General features: G+C 44.9%; 1 protein-coding gene across 1 annotated transcript; it reads left to right on the plus strand.

Moving 5' to 3' along the window:
- Positions 1 to 7,133: 7,133 nt before the first annotated feature.
- Positions 7,134 to 14,309, plus strand: LOC102024757 (cytochrome P450 11B1, mitochondrial-like). The gene is given in 10 exon segments (XM_013520063.1): positions 7,134 to 7,381; positions 7,700 to 7,855; positions 9,430 to 9,629; positions 9,862 to 10,075; positions 10,334 to 10,499; positions 11,907 to 12,073; positions 12,431 to 12,509; positions 12,585 to 12,773; positions 13,133 to 13,190; positions 13,193 to 14,309. Coding segments are annotated over 10 exon segments (1,530 nt in total). The 3' UTR covers positions 13,246 to 14,309.
- Positions 14,310 to 24,396: the final 10,087 nt, after the last annotated feature.

Consider the following 24,396-nt stretch of genomic DNA (forward strand, 5'->3'; position numbering starts at 1 on the left):
TCCTCAGTCTGTCTGTTGTTTGTGTATAGGAATGCTATTGATTTTTGAGCATTGACTTTGTATCCAGCTATGTTACTGAATTTGGTTATTAATTCTATAAGCCTTTTGGTGGAGTTTTGGGGGTCTTCTATGCAGAGTATCGTGTCATGTGCAAATAATGATAACATCACTTCTTCCTTTCTTATCCTTATTCCTTGTGTGTCTTTTGTCTAATTGCTCTAACTAATATTTCCAGAACTATATTGAATAGGAGTGGTGACAGTGAACATCCTTGTCTTGTTCCTGATTTTAAAGTGAAAGCTTTCAATTTTTGACCATTTAGTATAATGTTAGCTGTTGGTTTGTCATAGATGGCTTTGATCAGATTGAGGTAAAGACCATCTATTCTTATTCTCTGTTGGGTTTTTTATTATGATTGAGTGTTGGACTTTATCAAAGGCTTTTTCTGCATCAATTGAGATGATCATGTGACTTTCGTCTTTGGCTCTATTAATATGGTGTTTTACATTAATTGATTTGCATATATTGAACCATCCCTGCATTCCTGGGATGAATCCCACTTGGTCATGGTGTATAATCTTCTTGATGATTTGCTGCATTCTATTAACTAGTATTGAAATGAGAATTTTTGCACCTTTGTTCATTAGGGAGATTGGCATATACTTCTCTTTCTCCCTCTCTCAGACTGAGCATTGAATGTGGAACCCTGCATATGGGGAGGAAGTACCTTATGAGGACACATGACCTCTGGCTGGTGGTTTGACCAACTGGACCACAGCTTCAGCTCCTTGGAATGTGATCAGAGCTGGAATCAAATCTTCCTGTCCAGCCCCCATTTTTATTCAACACTTAGCCAGTGGTATCCTGGGATGGACTGGATTGGAGACAAATTGAAACAGCAGTGAGGTAAGTGATGTACGAAGAGTGTGATTGAAGATTGGCACCTTGGGGGCTGATGGATCCATGATCCCTAAGGCTGAGACAATCAGAGAGACTGTAAGTGGCTGGTAACAACCCTCTTTTGTCAAGAAAGACTCTCTTCTTCACCTGCACAGTGCATGCTGACTTGCAGGGGAAAGAGCAGCTCCCTGCACAGACTTTTGGCCAGGATTGCTGGTCCCATGTCAGGAATTCTGGTGGCACTTGGAGAAAAGTCACAAGCCACTCCCTTCACAGTAGCCATTTTAAACTGGACTCATCAAGTTGAAAAAGGGCTGCCCAGTGTCATGGTCTTCCCTGACACAAGTAGACAGAACCACCTAGACTTGGATTCAAGAAGACTCAGCCTTTGAGTTCTGAGCTTAGCATAGAAGTCCCCAGCAACCCCAGCAAGTTCTACACACATGAATTGCACTAAGTCAGAATATGCCTCTATGTAGTAAGACCTTCCCAGCCTCCACTGAGACTAGGGCAGAGCTGTGCCAAACTGACTCAATTCAAGAACAGTGGTCCTAGGGGTACTTGTCTGTTGGAAGCAATTAGGAAGGCAGGAGCAGTTTAGCAACATATCATGTGTGCTTGAGGCCAACATTCTAGTACCCTATACCCCAACTCCCTGAATTCAGAGCTCTCTGCTCCCATTGTTTTAAACACAGGTTTCAGCCCTTGCACCTGTGGTCTCAAATGCAAGTTTCAATTCAGGATTTCACCACCAATGGACAGAAACTATAGTGTGAGGGGCCCACTGCACTGAAAGAGTTTGATATTTAGCAGTAGAGGGCTGGAGCCACCAGGCAGTCAGGTGTCAGATTGCATGAGGGGAACATGGTCAAGAACCTGTCTTGTGGGTTCTGGGAGAGGCATCAGGCAGGCCAGGGTAAGAAGACTTTGGACAAGCTCATTTGAGTCTATGCAAGGCTCTGAGCACTGGGATGGTGCCTAGTTTTCCAGTCCTTCACTCTGAAGTAATTAGGGCTGAGGAGAATGGCCCAGAGGATGTGAGTCCCACAGAGGGGGCAGGCTGGACTAAGCCCTGGCAGGTTTGCATACACAGGGCAGGCTCACTGTGCAATCATTTGTTATATCTAGGAATTGCCACCTGAGTGGGGCTGTCTTCAGAGTAAGCATAGCCCCCAAGTTCATATGACCCCTTGCCTGTGGGTAGGGTAGGATACACAATGAATTACCTGGCTCCAAGGCAAGGTGGCATGGCAGACAGGCATTACAGAGGAGAAACAGTTCATGGTGGGCAGAAGGTAGCAAAGCAAGCAAGGGAAACAACAAATGAATTTAGTAGCTTCTTTCTGCCCCTTTTTGTATTCTATCTAGGCTTCCAGGATTAGGGCAGTGCTAAACCAATTAGTGGACTCATTTAGTAACACAGATCCTTGATCCCAGCATCACACACTCTAGATTCAGCCACCTCTGAAAAAGTCCCAGCTACTACCTTATGAAGCTTTGTGGGAGACATCTAAATACAAACCATAACATACATGTCTTCTTAGTTCAGCTTGGCCATTTGTATGTGTCTAGGATTTTATTTATTTCTTCTGAAATTTTCCATTTTATCAGAGTACAGGTTCTCAAAGTAGCTAATAATAATCTTTGGGATTTCAGCAGAATCTGTTGCCATTTCACCATGTTCATGTATAATTGCATGGATTTGAGTCTTTTCTTTCCTTATTTTGTAAGACTGGCTAAACATCTGTTTATTTTGTTCAGTCATTCAAAGAACTAATTCTTAGGTTCACTGATTCTTTGTATTGTTGCCATAGTGTCAATTTCATTCACTTCTGGTCTGGTCTTTTTACTTTCTTTCCTTGTATTTTGTTATGGGATTAGGATTGTCTTCTGTTTTCTAAGACCTTGAGGTGCATTATTAGGCTATTTATTTACACCGTCTCTGTTTTTCTGATTTGGGAATTCACTGCTATAGATTTCCCTCTGAGAACTGCTTTCATTGTGTCTCATAGTTTTGGGTATGCCATATTGGCATGGCTGTTTTATTGTCAAAATAGTCTGATTTCTTCTTTAATTTGATCTGACATTGATTATTTTAGAAGCTATTACTTAATTTTCATGTGTTTGCATAGTTTCTGTGGTGTCTTTTGCCATTGATTTCTAGTTTCATGACACTGTGATCCAAAAAAATGCATAAAATAAAGTGAATTATTTCTGCATTTTCAGAAGCCTGTTTTATAGGCTAGTGTGTGATCTATTTTAGAGAAAGTCTATGTGTTGCTCAGAAGAATGTGTATTCTGTTGATGTTGGATGGAACATTCTATAAATAGCTATTAAGTCCATTTGTTTGAAGATTTGGTTCAACTCTGGTATTTCTTGTTGATTTGTCCATTTGCAACACTGGGATATGGAGGTCCCCATTAAAATTATACTGGTGTTTACCTGATTTTTCAAGTCCATTAGTACTTGTTTTATGACATTTTTTGAGCCAGTATTTGATGTGCATATGTGTAGATTTATTATCTCTTTCTGTTGAATTTTTCCCTTAACCAATAGGGGTATCTTGCCAGGTTGAATAGTTCATATTTGTGATCCCAGCACTTGGAAGGCTGAGGCAGGTGTATCAACACAAGTTCTAGGCCAGCCTGGGCTACATAGTGAATTCAATTTCAGTCTGGACTGCATAGTGAGATACTGTCTCAAAAGCAAAAGCAAAACAGAACATAAAAGAAACAATAACAGCAACAGCAGTACCAACCACAACCACAAAGAGAAAAGCAAAACAATGTCAAGTCACATTTGTCTCTTCTCATCAGTATTTCTTTGAAATCCAACTTCTTGGAAATTAGGATAGCAACTCCTGCTTTTTTTTCTGGTTTTCATAGCATAAAATACTATTTTTAGTAGACTGATTTTAATCTGTGAGTTTCTTTTGGAGTTGAATGTCTTTCCTTTATACTGAATATTGTTGGGTTTTATTCCTTGATCCATTCTGCAAATCTGTGTCTTCTGATTTGAGAATTGTGACCATTCACATCAAGAGTGATCGCTGAAATCAGGCATGGTAGTGTGCACCTGAAATCACAGCATAATGCTGAGGCAGGAGGATCACCATGAGTTCGAGGCCAGTGAGACCCTGTCTCAAAAAAAGTTATGAATGAGAAGTACTGACTTTTTCCTGTTTCTACCAATGGATTATTTTCCTGTTGCTGAGTTTCTTATTTTTTCCCTTTCCCTTTCCTGCTAATCTCACCAGGTGCATTCATTCTTTTTGACATACTGGCATTGTTGACTTTATTGTCTCTTTTTAGGATACCCTTGAGAAATTTTTGTAATGCTGCTTTGGTAATGATGAATTCCTTGAGGTGCTACTTGTCCTGGAATTACCTTATTTTCCCATCTATTTTTTTTTTTTTTTTTGTCTTTTTGAGACAGGGTCTCACTATGCAGTTCAGGCTGGCCTTGAGCTCATTTTGCATTTTGTAGACTAGGCTGGCCTCAAACTCACAATGATCCTCCTGCCTTAGCCTCCCAAGTGCTGAGATTACAGGCATGTGCCACCATGCCTGGCTTTCCCATCCATTTTTAAAGGAATGTTTTGTAGGATACATAAGATGGGGTTCCAAGATGTTATCTTTTAGGGCTTGAAATATTTCACTCCAAGCTCTTCTGGCATCTAAGGTTTGTATAGAGAAGTCTGCTATACTTCCAGTGGGTTTAGCTTTATCTATGATTCATTGCTTTTTTCTAACAGCTTTCAGGATTTTTGTCCCTGTGATGGATATCTGATACAATTGTCATGGTCAGTTTCTCTTCTAGTGATGGCTATTTGGGGCTTTACATGCCTCACTTATGTGTATGTAACTTTCCTCCCTGTGTTTGGAAAGATTTCTTCCATTATTTCTGAGAACAGTTTTTTTGGTTCTTTTGGTATTTTTGTTTTGGTACCAAGGATCAAACTCAGGACCTTGCGCTTGCCAGGCAGGTGCTTATGCCACTGAGCTATATCCCCAGCCTGAGAACAGGTTTTTTTGCTACTTGTATTGTCTTCTGATTTTTCACTTGCTTCAATTATTGTTTGATTAGTCTTCTTTGCATGACACCAGGAAGTGGAGAGCTTTCCTCCCTCCATCCCCTTCCAGCATGCTGTTTCTGCCTTGGGGCCAGCCAAGCATGGACTGAATCCTCTGAAATCCTGAACTAATCTAAACATATTCTCCATCAAATTGCAGCTGCTGGATGTTTTGAAGCTCCAAAAGTACCATTGGGAAAGATGACTAATGCATTCACCTGTACAAAAATCAACTCAAAATGCACCAAATTCATAAATGTAAAACCTAGAGATGTGAAAATATAGGAGAAACACATCAAGACAACAGGAAAGCAATTATTTATTTTGGGATATGACTCCCAAAGCACAGGAAATTAAAAAAATAATAAATAAATAGGATTACACCAAACTGAAAGCCTTCTGCCAAGCAAAAGAAACAATCAACAATGACAAAGAGACAACCTAAAGAACATGTGCCATCTATTCACTTCAGAGAGGATTAATATCCAGAATATACAAAGACCTCAAAGCACATAACAACAGAAGGCAAGTAATCCATTGGAGTAAAAGGAAAGTGATATGAACAGACATTTCTCAATGGAAAAAATGCAAATGGCCCACAGTTATATGAAAGAATGCTCAATATAATTACTCATCAGCGGAGCGCAAACCGAAACTCCAATGAAATGTTTCACCCAGTTACAGTGGCTGCCACAAGAAAGTCAAAAGATGACAAATGCTGGCAAGGAGGTAGAAAAAAGTAACATACAACGTTGATAGATATGTAAATTAGTAAGACCATTACAGATAAAAGAATGGAGATCCTAAAACACTGAAAAGAGAAATAGCATGTGATCAGGCATCTGTTGGCACATGTCCAAAGGAACAAAAGAAGCGCACCAAAGAGACACCTGCAACCCCATGTTTAGTGCAGCTCTGTTCACAATAATCAAGATACAGAATCAAACCAATGCCTCTCACTGAATAGACGGGTAAAGAAAATGTGATGGGAACCAAGAGAATATTATTGAACCTTTAAAATGATGTCTTGTCATTTCCAACAAGGTGAACCTGGAGGATATTATGTTAAGTGAAATAAGCTAGACACAGTGAGACAAGTACTACACATCTAACTTACATGTGGAATCTCAAAATGGAAAATTTATACAATCAGAAAGTACCATGATGACCATGGACTACAGGGCTGGTGACTGAGAATATGTTGGTCAAACAACAACTTTTCAGTTAGCAAGAAGGAATGAGTTCAAGAGGTGCATGAAAACAATGCAGTGACTATGTTTAGTCACAGTGTATTTTATAGTGCTAACAGAGTAATTATTGTGTACTCAGAGTAATTTTGTGTACTCACCACAAAATATACGTACATTAATGTATACTTAACTCAATTTAGCCTTAACACAATAATAAATACTTATTTCAAAATAAGCATTCTAAAAGATAAAGACATGCAATTTTTGTCATTTTAAAAAGAAATATTTTTGAGTAAATAAATAAATGTATTTTTTCTCCTTTTCTCTTTTCCCTCATTTCTGATGTTATTTACATTATTTTTCATTCCCTTTAAAAGAAAAAAAATAGACTGCCCAGCATGGTGGCACAAGCCTGCAATTCCAACACTCTGGAGGCTGAGGCAGGAGGATCACTGCCAGTTCAAGGCCAGCCTGGGCTACAAAGTGAGCTCAAGGCCAGCCTGAACTGCATAGTGAGACCCTGTCTCAAACAAAAAAAGGGGGAAAGGCTGAAAATAAATAAATAATAAATAAGTGTAGGTTAATATAACTACTGCAAACCCATCCACCCTCCAGCTGTAGATCCAAAAGGAAAAGGATGAATAATCCAAGGTTGTAAGATAAGATAATGGCTTCATTCATCAGCCTGCTCTCACCCTTGGGGAGGAAGAGGCCTTTGACCCCACTGTGCACTCCCTCAAGCTTCCACCCAGAACCTGCTCTGACCTCAGCTCCCTCCCACCAGCAGGCGTGGCAGACATCAGATCCAGCCCATCTCTTTCCTCTGCCTCAAGCTCCAGGCCCCAGCCCTGACCTCTGCTTTGTGTTTCTTGGGCAGAGCAAGGGACAGTTCCTCCCATGACATGATCAGTGGCAGTGCAGGCTCCTAGGAAAGACAAAAAGGACCTGACTGCATCAGGTTGCAGGGAGCATGAGAATGGCACTCAGGTTGAAGACACATGTGTGTCTGGCAGGTCCCTGGCTGTACCTGCATAGGGCCAGAGCACTGGGCACCAGAGCAGTCATGGCCCCCAAAGCCTCAGTGCTGCCCTTAGAAGCCATACCCCAATTCCTGGGCAACAAGTGGCTGAGGCAGCTGCAGATGTGGAAGGAGCGGAACCGTGATAACTTGCACCTGAAGATGCAATAGACCTTCCAGGAACTGGGGCCCATTTTCAGGTAATGCCCTTCAGAGCCCCTTGTTGAGGATGCCCAGAGTCTCCTGCCCTGCTGGAGGCCAGGGTGTCACGAGGCACACAGTGCCACACCTTCCCTGTGGTTCCAGAGCATGGTGAGCTGCTGTACTGAATCTTTGCCATGGAGATCATGACTCTAATAAGGACAGAACAAAACAGGAATCAATTTAGTGGGGTCAGAATGCAGAAGCATTGAAATGGAGAGGGCCAGGTGCAAAGAGAAATTCAGGAGAAAGGGGAGGTTTGTCATCTGCACTGATGACAGAGCAGCTACAGCAGGGCCTTGTGTGCTTTCTCATAGGTATGATGTGGGAAGAACATGGATAGTCTCTGTGATGCTGCCAGAAGATGCTGAGCGGCTGCACCAGGCAGAGAGCCTGCATCCCCACCGCATGAAACTGGAGCCCTGGATGGCCTACAGGAATCGCCAAGGGCAGAAGCCTGGCATGTTCTTGCTGTAAGGAGCCAGTTAGGATGAGGAGGGAGGTGGGATTTTGTCCAGACAGAGAACAGGCAGGAAGGAGGAGACTCTAAGGCACACCTACCCTGGGCTCTATGAGGTAAAGTGGAAATACGGTGACTGCCAAGAAGAGATGTGTGCCCTGAGAAGGGAAGAAAATGGCCCAGGGCCACAGCCAGCATATTCCAGATCTTGATGTCCACCGGGCTGCAGCCTCCCTCCCACTGGTGCCCACCAAGAGATAAGGTATCCTTTACTCTGTAGGAGAGAGTCCTGGGGATCAGGGTGATGGGGATGCAGGATGTGGATGGCTCTTTGTGCTAAGAAGCAAAGACCTACGTGGGCTAGTGGCATGGGACCCAAAACCTTCTTGTGGAAGCAGGGGACACCTGCACAGGTAAGCAAGAAGAAGCTGGCAATTGAGGCAGACCAGCTGGAGAGAGGCGATCATCAGTAGTACAGAGTGCTAAAAGGCAGATGGTGGGTGGTGGGCATTCATGCCACCTTGTCAGGAGGTGAATTCTCTTGGGATAGCAGGGTTGAAGGAAAGAGGTCCCTTGAGTGTGGTCATTAAGAGAAGAGGCAGCTGGCAGTGATGGAAGACGAAATGGAAGGCCAGGGAAAAGGGAGGGCATGTGAATGTGAAGGAATCAGAGAAGTAGTGCGTGTGTGTGTGTGTGTGTGTGTGTGTGTGTGTGCACGTGCGCATGTGTACATATCTTGCCTCTGATATATACTTGTTATGTGCATCTGTGTGGGTATTGTTGGCTCATACATGGTCATATGTGTGCATGTGTATAGAAAGAAATACATATTGGGTGTCTGTGTCTCTGCGTGTGCATTTCCATATGTGCATGGCTCTTATGTCTATTTGCCCACATGAGTGCATGCATATATTTGCACATGGGTTTGAGTTCTGGTGTAGGCAGAAATGTGTGTGTGTGTACCTATGGGTGTGATCATTGTCCATAGTTTCAGGCATCAGCCATAGAAACCAGCTGGTGTGTGGCTCAGAGTGTAAATTGCTGCCTGCCATTGCATGGAGAAACTCCTCAGACCGTCCCAAACTCTAGACTGTGGCTAGGAAATATAGAGAGTGCTGTCATTTGTATCCCACTGGAAATAACATGGGGACCCGCTTGGCCATAGGCAGATGCTAGTGACAGAGGCAGCATGTCCCACAGGGAGGGACAGGGAAGTGGGAGGCCAGTCCTCTCCCCTTGGGATATAGTGTGAATCAGGTGGGCATAACTTCACAGTCAGACCAACATCCTCCCTACCCAGGCAAGGCTGGCATGGGCACTGTGAGAGCAGAACTTGGGGACTAGGAGTTCAGACAAAGGAAAACGCCTAACTGCAAGAGCACTTCAAGCAGAGTTTGCTGTCTCATCCCCATTTAGACTTTAGTGATTATAGTACCAGCACATGCAGATGACTCTGAGGGAAAGGGATGCAACAAGGACTACAGCAGCCTGTCTCTATGGACACAGACACCCTCCTCTGACAGCCAGTTCCTTCTAGAGACTAGGAAGGAGGGGCTAGGATGAGTCCAGCTCTGCTCTACCCTGCAGGGATGGACCTGAATGGCACAATGACCGACTGCTGCTGAACCCAAATGTGCTGTCCCCAGAAGCAATGTGAAAGTTCCTCCCCACGGTGGACACAGTGGCAAGAGAATTCACAGATGCTCTGAAGAAGAGGGTGCTATAGAATGCCCAGGGGAGCCTGACACTGGACATCCAGTCCAGCATTCTTAACTATACCACAGAAGGTGGGTTCCAGGTTGTTCCTAATCCCAGGATAGGTGCAGGTGGCCAGCAATGGTGTATAGAGGGCTGGGGTGGTAATCCAAGGCCAGAATCGTCTTTTTTGTTGTTGCTGTTGTTGTTGTTGTTACAGGGATGAACTCAGGACCTTGCACTTGCCAGGCAGGCGCTTGTGCCACTGAGTTACATCCCCAGCCCTGTGACTGTCTTAAGCCAGCAATGCCATTCTCTCTGCAGCCAGCAACTTTGCCCTTTTTGGAGAAAGATTGGGCCTCCTTGGTCCAATCTTTGGGCCTCCTTGGTCCAACCCCAGCTCTGATATGCTGTACTTCAAGCATGCCTTGGATGCCATATTCAAAACCACCATGAAGCTCATGTTCCTGCCCAGGAGCCTGTCCCACTGGACAAGCAGTCATGTGTGGAAGGAGCACTTTGAGGCCTGGGACACCATCCTGAGTCTGGTGAGGCCCAGTGACAAGAGAGGCATATACTTTCCCATGCATCTCTCCCCACTCCCCACAGGGCCACAGGAGTCCACACAGCAGGGGAATGGCATTCTGTGGTCTTGCTAGTGTGTTGGCAGGAGACTGGGGGTGGCCTAGCGTGGAGATAATAGAGGGAGCACAGAGATTAGGAGGTGTCCTAGGCAGATAAGGAGGAGAAGAACAAGGAAGCAATGTTCCCAGCTCTGGGATGCTGAACCCTCTCCTTCCTCCGCAACTGAAAACTGCATCCAGAAGAAATATCAGGAGCTCACTCGAGGTGGCCCTCAGTACTGCAGAGGCATCGTGACAGAGCTGTTGTGGCAGGGGAACTTCTCAGTAAATGGCATCAGGGCCAACGCTCTGGACCTCCTTACAGGGAGTGTGGACACGGTCAGGCCAGCAGCTACAACACCATGGACATGAAGCCCACCTGGACTCTTTGCAGGGCCTTTTTATGCATAGTCACCCACAAGCCCCACCTCAGGCCTTGGCCCTGCACTGCTCGTGCGTTCAGCTAGGAAATGACGGAAAGGTTGGGCAGGGTAGAACAATGGAGCCCACAGAGAGAATCACAGATTCGGCATCCGTTGGTGTGGGGAGCCATGTGGAGCTATGGGCAGAGTGAAGATGGCCTTCCTGCAAGCAGCCTTCCCCACATGTGCACATAGCGGGACCTGGGAGGACGGGGAGGCGCTGAGAGGCCAGTGGAGGGTCACACAGCAAAGCCTGCCAGGTAGCATGGGCATTAAGCAAAGATGCTTAAAGGCCAGAGCAGAGGAGGGTAAGAGCTTTAGGGTGCTCCTGGGACAGAGGGAGCTGGTCGCAGCACAGGTAGGAGGATGGCACTGGGCCCCTGGCAGAATCTTCTCTATCACAGAGAGACCCTTCTGCCCATAGCATCTGCTCAGGGCATACTCACAAACAGGCCGCTGCATTCAGAGCAGAGAACCAAGCCAGGTTGGGACACTCAGGAGCAAAGGCCAGGATGCAACCACCAAGGGCAAGTGCCCGGGAGAGTTCATGTGGGAACAGTGAGACATTGGGCCAAATGTGCAGTAACAAAGCAAAGAAAACAGGTGAGCACCGGGGAGGGAAGGAGAGATCAGTGCAGGGCACGAAATACTGCAGACCTGGCAAGGCATCAGGCTGGTTGAGACGGGTAGACATGCAGGACATGAGGCAGAGGCGGGTAGGGCTCCCATCAGGAATGGCCCCTGCACACGTCCTTCATGTCATGGCTAGAGAAAGCCTACCATGGCAGTATGAGATCAGAGTCTGCCCTTCTGACCCTGCAGGGAGAGAGGGGTGCTTGCAGGGAAGTGCCACAGTATCAGGGAGGCTGTTGGTAGGCCATTTCTGTGAGTGAGGTCACACAGTGATCCATTTTGGAGACAGTGAGGCACAGATCACAGAAGGACAATGGGAAATCTGTTTCATGGCACCAGATATGCGCCTGGATATGGAAATGCATAGGCCCTGGGGGACCTTTTCCTGTTAGTATAGTACTGAGGTCTGTGGACTGCCAGGGCAGAAAAGCCATTAGAAGCTGATGGATGTGGTCTCTGATGCTCTTCTTAGTGATGCCTTGGGTCACTCTCTGAGGCTCCAGAAAGAGTGTGGGCCACAGACACTGAAGTGATATGGGATGGGGGCTTTTCCCTCAGGACTTGTGCATAGGATCCGAGTCCTAAGGTCCAGGATGGCGAGCCTATCCTATACTGTGTGCTCATGGGAGGGCTGCCCTGAATGGAGGACATGGCAGTGTGCACTCTGACCCCTGCCCTCTGGCTCCTGCAGATGGCCTTCCCCTTGGTGATGACTCTCTCTGAGTTGGCCAGGAACCCCACCCCGCAGGAGGCCTTTCAGCAGGACAGCCTGGCTGCTGAGTCCAGCATTTCTAGGAATCCGCTGAGGGTCACCATAGACCTTTCCCTTCTGCAGGCAGCCATCAAGGAGACCCTGAGGTAGGGGCCAGCTCAACCCTCCCAGTGCCCTGGGTCTCTGCTCAGGCGTTTTGAGGACAGAGGTGGAGCTGATGAGCAGCTTCTCCTGGGAACTCACTGCTCCTTGACTCCTCTCCAAGGCCTAATGGTGTATCTGTGTGTGCGGCTCTTCCTCGGGATCCCACCTCAACATTCTGTGCTTACCTCTATGTTCTCTTTAACCTGAGCTGCCCCGGTTGGGGGATGTCTGGGTGAGCCCTGCAGATCCATGAAAGCCCGCCCTCAGGGTGAGTGGTGTCCCTTTCAGGGACACTGGTTGGAAGACTGGTGATGAGACCTGCCACAGCTGAAGCATCTCTGTTGGTCTCCCGTTCCCAGGCTGTACCCTGTCGGGCTTTTTCTGGAGAGAATCCTGGGCTCACACTTGGTGCTTCAGAACTATCAAGTCCCGGCAGGGGTGAGAGCATCTCTTGGTCCCTGTTGCAAGTTGCCACTCTGTCCATCTGATACCTTCCTCCACATCTGTCTTCAGACTGGGGTGCTTTTATATCTGTATGCCATGGGCCAAAACCCCGAGGTATTCCTGAGTCCTGAGCACTACAACCCCCAGCGCTGGCTGAACAACAAGCAGGGCTTCAGCAACCTGGCCTTTGCCTTTGGGATGCGCCAATGTCTGGGAAAGCACCTAGCCATGGTGGAGATTCTGCTGCTTCTGCACCATGTGAGTGAGAGGGTCTGGGCAGGGCCTGTGGGACAGAGTGCGCCTTGGCATAGCTGTGACATGGATTCGGCAGGAGCAGCCTTTATGGAATAGGGAAAGGCATTTTCAGGGTGGGCCCTCTCAGGGCCTGTGTGGTGGGTGGGCTGTGCTCTTGAAGCGTAGGGGTGAACTGGGCATGGTGTGGTCCTGCAGAGTAGGGCGGTGGCTGGCAGCTGGGGGAACTGGCTTATTCCGTTGCCCTGCATGGAAGCACAGGCTGCTCCTTCTAGCAGTCTGAGGGCTGCATTAAGGAGGTAGGACAAAATTATTAGGAGCCAGGGGCTGCTCAGGAATACAGACAAGTTCCACTTCTGTCCTAGGTGCTGACATCCTTCCGTGTGGAGACAGCATTCCAAGAGGATGTGAAGTTAGCCTACCGCTTGTTATGATGCCAAACTCCTTTCCCCTCCTCACTTTTCAGCCTGTCAGCTAGTCTCACCTCCCTGCTGGAGCTCCCCGCCACACCACGATTCTCTGTCTACATGACCCTAGGCACTCCTTGTCTTCTCCCGTAAGGGCACTGCTTCCTGGCCACACTGCTAGCCACTGGGCCCTCTGATGACGCAGTCCAGCTGAAGCTCTGAAGGCAAACTTGGTTTGCCAAGTTGTGCAGCGAGGCCAGGGTACTGTTGAGGAAGATCTTAGTCACATGTCCTGGCTATGTCAAATTCCCATCTTTCTCACCTTTTGTGCAACTGTTCTATGCTGGACATTGTCACCATCTACTGAGCAATTTGGGTAGATACAGCCTTTGCATCCCTGTGTAGTAGTCTCATATACCTCTGTTGGCTTCTTCCGGCCCCATATCCAAAGCCCCTTTGTTTTATTTGAGCAAAATGCCATGGATCCTAGTCTCTGATTTCCCAAGTGCAATTGGTCCTTGTACCCCTTTCCTCCTTAGCAGATCAAACAGGCAATCAACTCTTGACATTCTTCATTCTGTAGTGATTCACTGTAGTGTAGAGTAGAGTGGTGTAGATACTGTGACCCATTCCCATTTTCAAAGGGAGAAAACTGACCCTGGACAGAACTGTGACCACACTGGTGTCTAGGGTCAACCACATTCTGTGGGGAGGTCTCCTGTGGACCAGACAATGTAGGACCTGCAAGTGTTCAGTGCATAGGCCCTGTGCTTTGCTGTGACAGCTTCTGAGGGGGCTGAGGGGAAATGGGAGACCTGTGTGGGTAAAAAGACGCAGTAGACAGAGATCTGTAGACAGGAGAGTCATAATTGGGCTTGTGGTTTCCTCATGACTGCGACTCACACATCCTCAACATGGGTCATGTGTCACGTGCCAGAAGCTGGCATGGACAGGGGAGGCAGCAGTGTGTGATAGCAACATGCCTACAGCCTTCATGTGAGCACTGAGATCACTGGCCACAGCCCAGCACAGCACCCTGGTGCAGGAGAGGCATGTGCCCAGGTTAAGCACACATCAAATCACACTGTGTCTCAGTCTCTTCTAGATGAAATAATAAAAATTGATAGAATAAGTATTTCACAAACAAGAGAAATTTGCTTTTTAACATTTCTGAAGTCTCAGAAGTCCAAGCTCAAGCAAACAGTATATTCTGTGTCTGACTAAGGCTGTGTCCTGGTTCATAGGGGAACTTCTCCCTGGTGGAAAGGGGCCAGGCAACTCTCTGAATCTTCTTTTGTGAGGATACAAGTCTTATTCATGAAGAGTGTGCCCTCTTAGCCAATTCAACACCTGGTGACCCTACCATCTTATTACTATGACACTGGTCATGAGGTTTCACCATGAATATTACTGAAGTTTGATATGGGTGACATTCTAGGTACAATTCATCTTGATTCAAATCACGTTATGCAGCTGGGAAGTCCAAAAAGGCATATGCTTCTAAACCACAGTTGTTGGAGAGGCCTTGGATAGACATTCCCATTCTAGAAGGGAGAGATGGGAAATAAGAAAGGGATAACAAGCTCAAATAATTGTAAAAGCCAACATAGCATGCAACATTACGCTGTAGAGTTCAAGATGCATGACTAGAAGCCCCATCTTTCGGACACACTGGGACACACTGGGGCACACAGTGCATCCCCAAGGCTCAAGGAAACTCTGCCCTATGGGTTTTCTCAGCAGAGCCCATGCTAAAGTCATCCCAAAAATGATTCCTCCACTAGGGTCTTGCATTTTCATCCACTGAATTGCTTCACTGGGCATTGCTGTCTCAACAGTGAGGTCTGGATCCTTAAACTGAAACTCTGGGTGGGGCCTTTAATATCTATGTGGTAGAGACAACAAGCTCAGGAAATCTGAGCTCAGGAAATCTGTACTCTTTCAGAGGAGGGCCACAGCTCAGGAAATCTGTACTCTTTCAGAGGAGGGCCCACATCGACACCCCTGACGTTGGCCACCAGTGCTCCTGAGAGGGTAGCCAGTGTGGTCCATGACACACCTTGGTCTACTGTATCTATATTTGGAGGTAGTTGAACAATTAGGGCTCCAGAATTTGCAGCAGAGCTGTGAAGCACCACTAGGCAGTGTGTACTAAGATCCTGCAGAAACTTGTACTCCATATTTGAAAACCTTCTGTCTCCCAGTTCCTAGTACTCTAAGCCCATGATGACAGTGGCAGATGCAGTGATTTCCGAAATATCCTCAGGAGCATCCTTCTATTGTCTTAATCAATAACCCCTGGTGGACCCATCCTCATCTCCCTACCAAACTGTCCTTGGACCACAGCCATGATGTTGGATATGGAGCACACTGTTATGGTTTGTGTCTGTGTGTCCCCCGCAAAGCCTCATGCAGCCATGGGGCAGGCTTTTAGAGTTTGATTGATTATGGGTGTGAGAGCTACACCCGCCCTGGGGTGGATAGTTTGCATATGTAAGGGAGAGCAAGAGGCTGCTTGCGGCCATTCCTCCCTTGTGTACTTGTTGCTTTTGCTGTGTTCTGCCCCCATGAGCTGTAGCCCTCTGCCATGTGCCACTCTGCCTTTTAACCTGCCAAGTATGGACTAAAACCTCCACAAAATAAAGCAAAATAAACCTTTCCTTCCTTAATTTTGGGCATCAGGTATTTTTCTCATGTTTTATATCACAGGATGAAAAATTTCAAAAGTATCAACTTCTGCTGCCTTCTAGGTGAAAACTTTTACTTTTAAGTGATTTAGTTCTCTTGCATTCTACTATAAGTTTTGAATAGCAACAAAGCCTCCTTCAAAAGATTCTGTAGTAATTTATTCAATCAAAGCATGTATCACAAACCATCTTTACTCTCCAAAACATACTAATACATGCATAACATTCAGCCAATTTAATTGCCAGATTCTAGCAGGGAACAACTTTTGGATGCTTTCCTCATTTCTACTGGAGACCTCATCAGAATGGGCTTTCCCATCCATACTTCTACCAAACATTCTGTTCACAACCACTTAAACATTCTCCAAGAACATGGAAACTTCACTTCAGCTCCCCTCTTCTCTTCCATAGCTTCTTCTCCCAGAAGGTTCCTTGAAAATCCACCATCTTCCTCCCACTGCCCAGTTCCTAGTCCACACCTACATGTTAGGTATTTCTTCTAGCAGCACCTACTCTTGTGAGTTTTAGTGCATTCGAGCTGCCATAACAAAACATCACAGAAGGTGTAGCTTGTAGAGGACACACATACATTTCTCACAAAGTGGGAGGGTGGGAATTCCAAGTCCAAGTTACCAGCACATTCCACATTTGGTAAGGGTCCATTTCTAGTGGATGAATGGAATCTTCTTATTTTGTCTTTATATGTTGGAAAGGAAAACACAGTTTTATGGGGCTAATTTACATTTGGACTTTCTACTTCCATCAGCATTTTGTGATTTTTCTTTTATCATGAAGCATTTTCTGGGACATGTGCATGGACAGGAATTTGCAGAAAAGGACTGGCAATGGAGCATGGTGGAGCAGGAACCACATATACAAGGGAGCTGGCAGTCTTCCTGCACAAGAGCTCAGCGCAGTTGTGCTCACAGCAGCCCACACATCCTAGCTCTTTCATTGATGGGGAGTGCCATCAGTGTGGTCTCTACTGGGGGACCTTCTCTTTACTTCCAAGAATTGTCCTTGGAAATGTCTGCCTCTGACTGAAGAACGTGCAGCACCTCCTGAAGGGAGTTACAAGACACTGCAATTTTCCTCAGGACAAAACACTACCACCTCTGTGCTTCTGGACCTATAAGTAGGCTTAAATCCTAGCCAGCCTTTAGATATGAGGTAAAAATGTGACGCAGGGAGAACTGCACTGTAGCCTGAGCAACTGCATGGTGTTTGTAATTTATGCAAACAGATTATTGGAATACTTATGGGAATGTGTACAGAGAGGGTTGAGATCATGGTGGAAGGAAATTAAAATATGTTCAGACTGCTAATATTGAGATGGGCCCCTAAACACAGAATCTGGATTAAGGCTGTTGCTGAAGTAAAAATGGGCTTTAATTATTGGTTTCTGTGAGCAAAACAGGTACAATAGATGAATGTTAGTAAACAATAGGAACATTAGTAACCTAACTGAATTGCAACTTCCTGAGCTGCCTTGGTGTACTGGACAGGAGCACATCCAAAGGCTCAAGGAGACAGAAGTATTCAAATAGAGTTGTCATGAACCATCTGCAGCCATCTATGGAGTTCATGGGCTGAAGACACGTCTTGTGCCATGACTGTGTGAAACATGTTTTTGAGGGAAGTTCCATCATCCTTTAGGATCTCTGTGGTCAGAAGTTCTAGGAGAAAGTGCAGTCACAGGTTGGGGATTCTTGCAGGTGAGGGAAATAATTGAATCTTGGGATGAGAGCAGTACAGTGTAGTGCTTTACCACCGAAGTCAAGGTGGCATGTCACCATAATGGACAACATACTCAGAGCAAATGAGTTATCTGATTTGCCGAGACCCATGGCACTGGCTAGTTGATCAAGTTGTTCCTAAAATCCAGATAAGTATCGAGTCTATGAGGCCTAACTTTATCTGAACATACAGAGAAGTTCCAGGTCAAATGAGCAGCAGTTCATCCTGAGTGATACAAACAGAGAATTACGGCCCTTGAATCAACTGACAGACTTGAGCCCAGTGAAAGACCCAGAATCCCTAGAAAGAAGGGGAGTTCCCCTTGAGGAACAATCTTACTACACTACCAGGAATTTATGATGTGACTATTTCCTCATCATTCTCCAAAGAGGGTCATGGCCTTTTCCCGAGATGACTATGAAGCAGGGGAAAGGAAATCATCAGATATTCAGGGATTTCTCAACCTGTCTCCAAGTCAAAGAGATCCAAAACATAAGCGAATATGGAGCTCAAATGATTAATGGAGTTAGCTCAAGTCCATCCCATAGTAGACCTACTGTGTTCCCAGCCCCTTCTGGTGGTCATTTCCCCCACCTCCAGAATACATCATTGGAATAGACATAGTCAGATCTTGACAGAGTCTCACACTGGTCCCTTGACCTGTGAAGTGAATGCTATTAATGTAGCACAAATTGAAGCTACTAGAATGGTCCCTTCATAGGAAAACAGTAAATAAAAACAGTTCTACATTCCCAGAATAACTGTACAGACAGGTACCATGATCAAACCCTTGCAGGATGCAGGGAGAGTCACTCCCATGACACTTTCTGCTCATTAATTTGGACTGTCCAGAACACAGATGGCTCTTGCAGAATGACAGTGATTGATTGTGTGCTCATGCTGATGGTGACTGTAATTGCAGCTTCTGTACCCAATGTCATTTTATGGCTTTACCAAATTACTAGTACCCTCATACCTGGTATGCAAATATTGATCTGAAAACTAGTTTTTTTCAGAATTTCTCTGGTAAGGGACACAAAAAGTAGTTTACTTTCAACTTTCAACCCAGATTCTACTGGCTATAACACATTCTTTTATTTTAAAGAAGAAAAAACCTGAAAACAAATAACAACAAAGACAAAAACAAAACAACACAAAATCAATAAAAACAATGCAGAATTTCAAAATAGGATGATAGAAAATTAACAATGGTTGTTATAATATGTATTTTTATCTTCAGTGAAGTTGCTCAGATTACCAGGTGTAAGAATGCAAGATTGATCAAACAACTAAACATTAACTGTTCCTTTCAGTAAACCACTAGGAATTACAAGTATAGATATCTTAGCTAACGTGTGTGTATACACCTACCCACCCACACCCACACCCACACACACAGGCTTCCTTTTCTGCTTTTCCTCATCCCAGTTGTTCTTTCCTTTTTAAAAAAAACATAACAGTGAAACTGAGTTTCAAAACAAGTTATTGGTACAGTTACAATAATTGATACATTGTGTATTGTTGTCTATTGTCGTCTTCCTAGTAGATCCAACAAGTAAATAAGATCCAAAATACACAATAGATATTGGGAATTGGGAAGAAGCTGTTCAAAAGAAAAGACAAACTGGGATGGGGAAAGGGGAAATGAAAAAAGGAAAAAAATATATGTATATATAAGATAGTTAAAATTGTTATACAGCTAATTTGTCTCAGTTCATTAAAAAGAAAGTCCTGTGCTAATTTTGTATAGACAAGATAGCATACATATATCTTCTACTCTGTATAACCCTATTTTTATGATTTTACTGGCCTAAATTACAGTATCGAGTTAGTGAATTGAGTAGTGATCTTTATGTCAATGTGAAAGCAGTTTGTAGACATAATTAGCAAGGATAATAAATTAGCTTTAAGGAGATTAAGCTTATCCCAAGTAATACAGTAGACTTCATCCAATCAGGTGATAGGCTGTAACAGCAAAAACTGAAGTTTCTTGGGGTAGACTAAATGTTGCCTCAAGACTGTAGCATTAGCTCCTGGCCAAAGGTTCCATCTTGCTGACCAGTTCTATTGACTTGAGATTTCCCAATACTCATATTCAAGTGATCTGGTTTACACACACACACACACACACACACACACACACACACACACACACACACTCAAGGAGTACTAAACATATTTAGAGAGAGAGAGAGTTCCTCATTTGGTCAGAAAGTTCCCCATCTGAAACCTTGGCAGGCTGAAGGCAGTGCAACGATATACTAAAGTACTGAAAGAAAAAGTATCCACTAAGAGTACTGACAGAGCTCGTGCAGAAGCATATCTCAAGGTTCCCGTGGCAAGGCTTGCTCCTCAGAGTGATGACACTGGAGGATGGCGGAACTATTAAGAGGTGGCTCCCAGTGGGAACCCTTCAGTCATGGGGGCGGGCCCTGGAAGGAGACCAAGAGGCCCAGCCCCTTCCACTTTCTCTCTTTCTCTTCCAGGCCATGAGCTCAGGATTTTGCTCCACTACACATCCCTACCACAATGTGCTCCCTGATTGCACAAAGAGAAAAGAAATAGCCAATCAATCTTGGGCTGGAACCTCTGAAACCCTGAGCCAGCATAAACCTTTTCACTTTGTAAGTTTATTATGTCAGGTGTTTGTTACAGTGCTAGAAACTTAACACAAATACCACGGCCAGGGAAACTGTGTAGCCCACTGCCTTCCCTTCACTTGCCCACATGGACATTCCCATTAGCAAAGGGAGAGCATCCACAGTTGGCTCTAATTTCTTTACCACTTTGTATAGTGGTGCATGGTCTGAACCTATCACAGTTTATTTAACTGGCCACCTTTAGCAAATGCCTGTGCTGTCTGAAATGCTTATATTTTACCATGCCCAGCACTTCAATCCTCCAGGACGTCATTCATTACCAATGCAGACTGACAGGAAGGGTAGCTTCCAAGCAGTTGGCAGAGGACCAAAGGTCAAGTGTATTTGCAACTCTGACGTCTAAGTGCTGCCTGGTTGCTGCACCTGGTGAGTGGACAATTGTATTCTCCATCACTGAGAAGCGAACTCCTATTCCCATGCACTGTCAGAGGAGGGAATCCTTATTCAGCTTCTGGAGCTTCACCCTCTGATAGGTGCCAACAGGAAGCTGCTGTGATATGTATTTCTTATTCTTTAATTATCAGTGAGCAGCAGTCAGTCTTATTGCTTTGTGCATTCTCTATGTCCGTTGTCCATTTCCCTGTGTCTCTTTGTGTGCTGTGAGAAGACATTGTCAGTGATAAAAGTGCACATTTTTCTTTCCCCTTTGGCACACGTCTCAGTATTTTTGGCTGTCAGAAGTGTGTGTCTACAAGGACAGGTCTCAGTCCATTTGCTATAACTAAATACCAGAGAATGGGTCATTTATACCACACAGAAATAAATTTCTCAAGGTGGTGGAGACTGGAAAGTCCAACACAAGGCATGAGCCAAGCTGACTTTGTGCCTGGTGAAGTCTGATCCTTGAGGATGGCACCACTGAGGTGTCTTTGGCTGGCAGGAGAGCTGGACGGGCTGAACACAGCCCCTCAAGCCATAAGGCAAACCTGAGGAAGGCTATTAGCCCAGAGTACTTAGCCACAGTGGAACTGGGAGAAAGGACCTGCATGCAGGGGAGAGACTGCTCTCTGTAACTGGCTAAGACTTGCCAGTCTAATAATGCATGGCCTCGCCTGTCCTGCTTTTCATGCCTCTTAGTCCATTCTTAGGTCTGGGTAAGTGAACACATTTCTCACATAGCAGACCCTCGCCCAGAAAAATATGTAAATATTTGCAAAACTGATGGCACAGGATTTACCCTCAGGCATCTGACTCAGTGGTAGAGATGTGCTATGAGTACTCCTGCAACTGAGAGCCTTTGTCACAAGGGTTTCCGAGAATTTTGAGCTTGCTTTTACTTGTCTGGGAAGCCATGACAGTAGGAGCAACAGCAGCACCACCAGTAGCAGAAAAGCAGCAGCAGAAACACTCCCCAAACATCAGCACGGGCATGGCCTGGCACGAGCTATTTTGCCATATCCACTACTCAGGCACCTCAAATATGCCATCCCAGGGCTGGCAGCTCCTTGGTCAGAGACCAGATGGAGGAAGTTGCACTTACAACACACTTTGGCCTTTATTTTACACAGTTTGCTATCACTTCTCCCCAACAGAGAGTGCAGCTTGGTCAAAAAGTCATGAGGTTAATTCATGAGGCGACTCACGCAAGGTCCCCACAACATGGAGGATTTCTCTGTTGTCATTCTATCCAGGGTGACAGCTCCCAAGAACAAGGCTCCTGTTGATGATAAGAAAAAGTAAGAGAGACAAGAAAAACAAGAGAGGCAAAAGTCTGGGATCAGGCATTTTACAGCCTCTTGGACTGCAGCCCTGATTACCAATCTCAGTCACCTTTTATTGAGCAAGAACCAAGGGCGTAGCTAGTACAAATGGGCGGATACCAAACATTTTAGTAATTAAAGCATTATCCTTCTCCAATTCTGCCTCTTATGCTGCTGGCAATAATCCCCTGGTAGGCCTCCCACACCCAGCACCATGCTTACTTGGTTCAGATGGGGGTTATAACTTGACCACTAGATATCAATCCGTTACAATCACAGTCCTTACTTCCCATTAATTTTTACAATGCATGGCAATACTAAAAAACAGGGATCTCCTGCAATTCAAATACACTCTTATCTTCAGGTGAAAGGTTTCAGTTCATTTTTGCAACAGTGAACAAATCATTGTGTGTCCTCAGTGCTTTCTAATCAAGAATGTCTTTCTCCACACTCTGCATCAGCCAGGTACTCTGGATCTCAAATGAAATTTGTGAAGCCCTATTGCAAATTGTCTACTTACGGGGTTTCCTCTTTTACCAGCAATGTGACACCATCATGGCCAAGGTAGCTAATAGGAGAACAAGAAGAGAAACAGGCCAGAAGTCAAACTTGAAGTCAGTGCTCAAGGACTTTTTAAGAACAAATTCTTGCTCTGGAATCAAGTCTTCCTTGGCCCTGGTATCACAGAGATGTCACCTGATGACAAGCAACAGAGGGTCCAGAAGAACCTCACCTGAGACTTCATATGTGCACAGTGGGCCCAGGAATGCCCCCCAGGCCCAGGTGTTGGCCTGCATCTGAGGCAATGCCCCAAGAGACCCCACATGCACCATCACTGCTGTAAATGAATTGGACCCTTAAAGGACAGGAGGATACTGCAGGACTTTGAAGTAGCAGCTTGAGAGAGAATAGGTAGACAGCTGCAACTCTGGGTACAAGAGGGGAAAGGTGAATTAAGCTATTAGCTAAGAGAGCCACTGTAGTCCTTGGCACCAGAAGGTGGGGTGCTTGTGCAAACAATGAGGCTGGTGCAAGCAGAGACAGTAATGGTTGTGACAAGAAGCTGACCATAAACTTCATTATACCTACACCCCACTGGGTTTCCATAATAAAGTCTCCACTCAGAGGGGAGATGTAACACATTCGCAAGCACCCTGTGCACACCACGCAAACTCACACTGCACAACAACTAAATAACCTGTGCAGACACCCAGGATCTTCTGAGAAAAAACCCAGGAATAATTATAGCATTCCTTTGAAACCCCATAAAAATGAAACGTAGGGCCGGGGATGTAGCTTAGCAGCACAGTGCCTGCCTGGCAAGTGTAAGGTTGGGAGTTCAATTCTTGGTAACAAAAAACCAAACAAACAAACAAAAACATGAAACGTCCTTTGTGAGGGGATCTTTGTCTGTGAAGCAACTGACTTCTCAGTCTCTTCCTGGAACTACCTTTAGGTCAGTCAGCTTGTTCCTTTTTCAATAATAAATGTATCAGTTAAAGCTTCTGCCTGTTCATTCATGCTGCTGCCTTAGTTTTTCTTATTTTACAGGGAAAAAAATAACAAAATAACAACAAAGACGAAAACAAAACAACAGAAACACAATGATACAGAATTTCAAAAGAAGATGATAGGAAATTAACAGTGGTTGTTATATTACATATTGCTATCATCCAGGAGGTTGCTCAGATTACCAGATGTAAGAATGCAAAATTCAGTAAACAATTAAAGAGAATAAAAAATAATAAAAAACATTAGAAACCATGCAGAGCTTCACTAAACAAGATGATGGGAATTCAACAATAGTTGTTACATTGCATATTGTTATTTTCAAATTAGTTGTTCAGATTACCAAATATAAGCATGCAAAATTGGTCAAAACATTTAAGCATTAACTGTTCCTTTATAAACCAATAGACAGCAGCAGTACAGTTATCCCAGCTGTCCTTGTATATATATATATATTTTTTTTTCCCCCTTCCTTCTTTTCTCCTTTTTCTCATCTCAGTTGTTCCTTCCCTTTGAGCAATTTCTATCCCTTTCACAATATGTATTGTACCTTTCAGGTTTTTAGGAACTCTTCTCCAGTGCTTGTGGGAGTGTAGATTGGTGAAACCACTGTGGAAATCAGTGTGGAGATTCCTCACAAAACTAGGATTGGAGGTCCCACTTAACCCAGCTATTCCCCTTCTTGGTATTTTTCCAGAAAACCTGAAAACATACCACAGTGATATATGTGCACCCATGTTTATAGCAGTGCAATTGGTCATAGCTAAATCTTGGAAACAACCCAAATGCCCATCAACTGAGAAATGGATAAAAAAGATGTGGTACTTTTATACAATGGAGTATTCCTCAGCTATAAAGACAGATAAACTTAAGGCTTCTATAGGTAAATGGATCCAACTAGAGACCGTACTCCTAAGTGAAATGAATCA

This window comes from Chinchilla lanigera, unplaced genomic scaffold, assembly GCF_000276665.1.
Source record: "Chinchilla lanigera isolate Chin_1 unplaced genomic scaffold, ChiLan1.0 scaffold00053, whole genome shotgun sequence".
NCBI classification, from domain to species: Eukaryota; Metazoa; Chordata; class Mammalia; order Rodentia; family Chinchillidae; genus Chinchilla; species Chinchilla lanigera.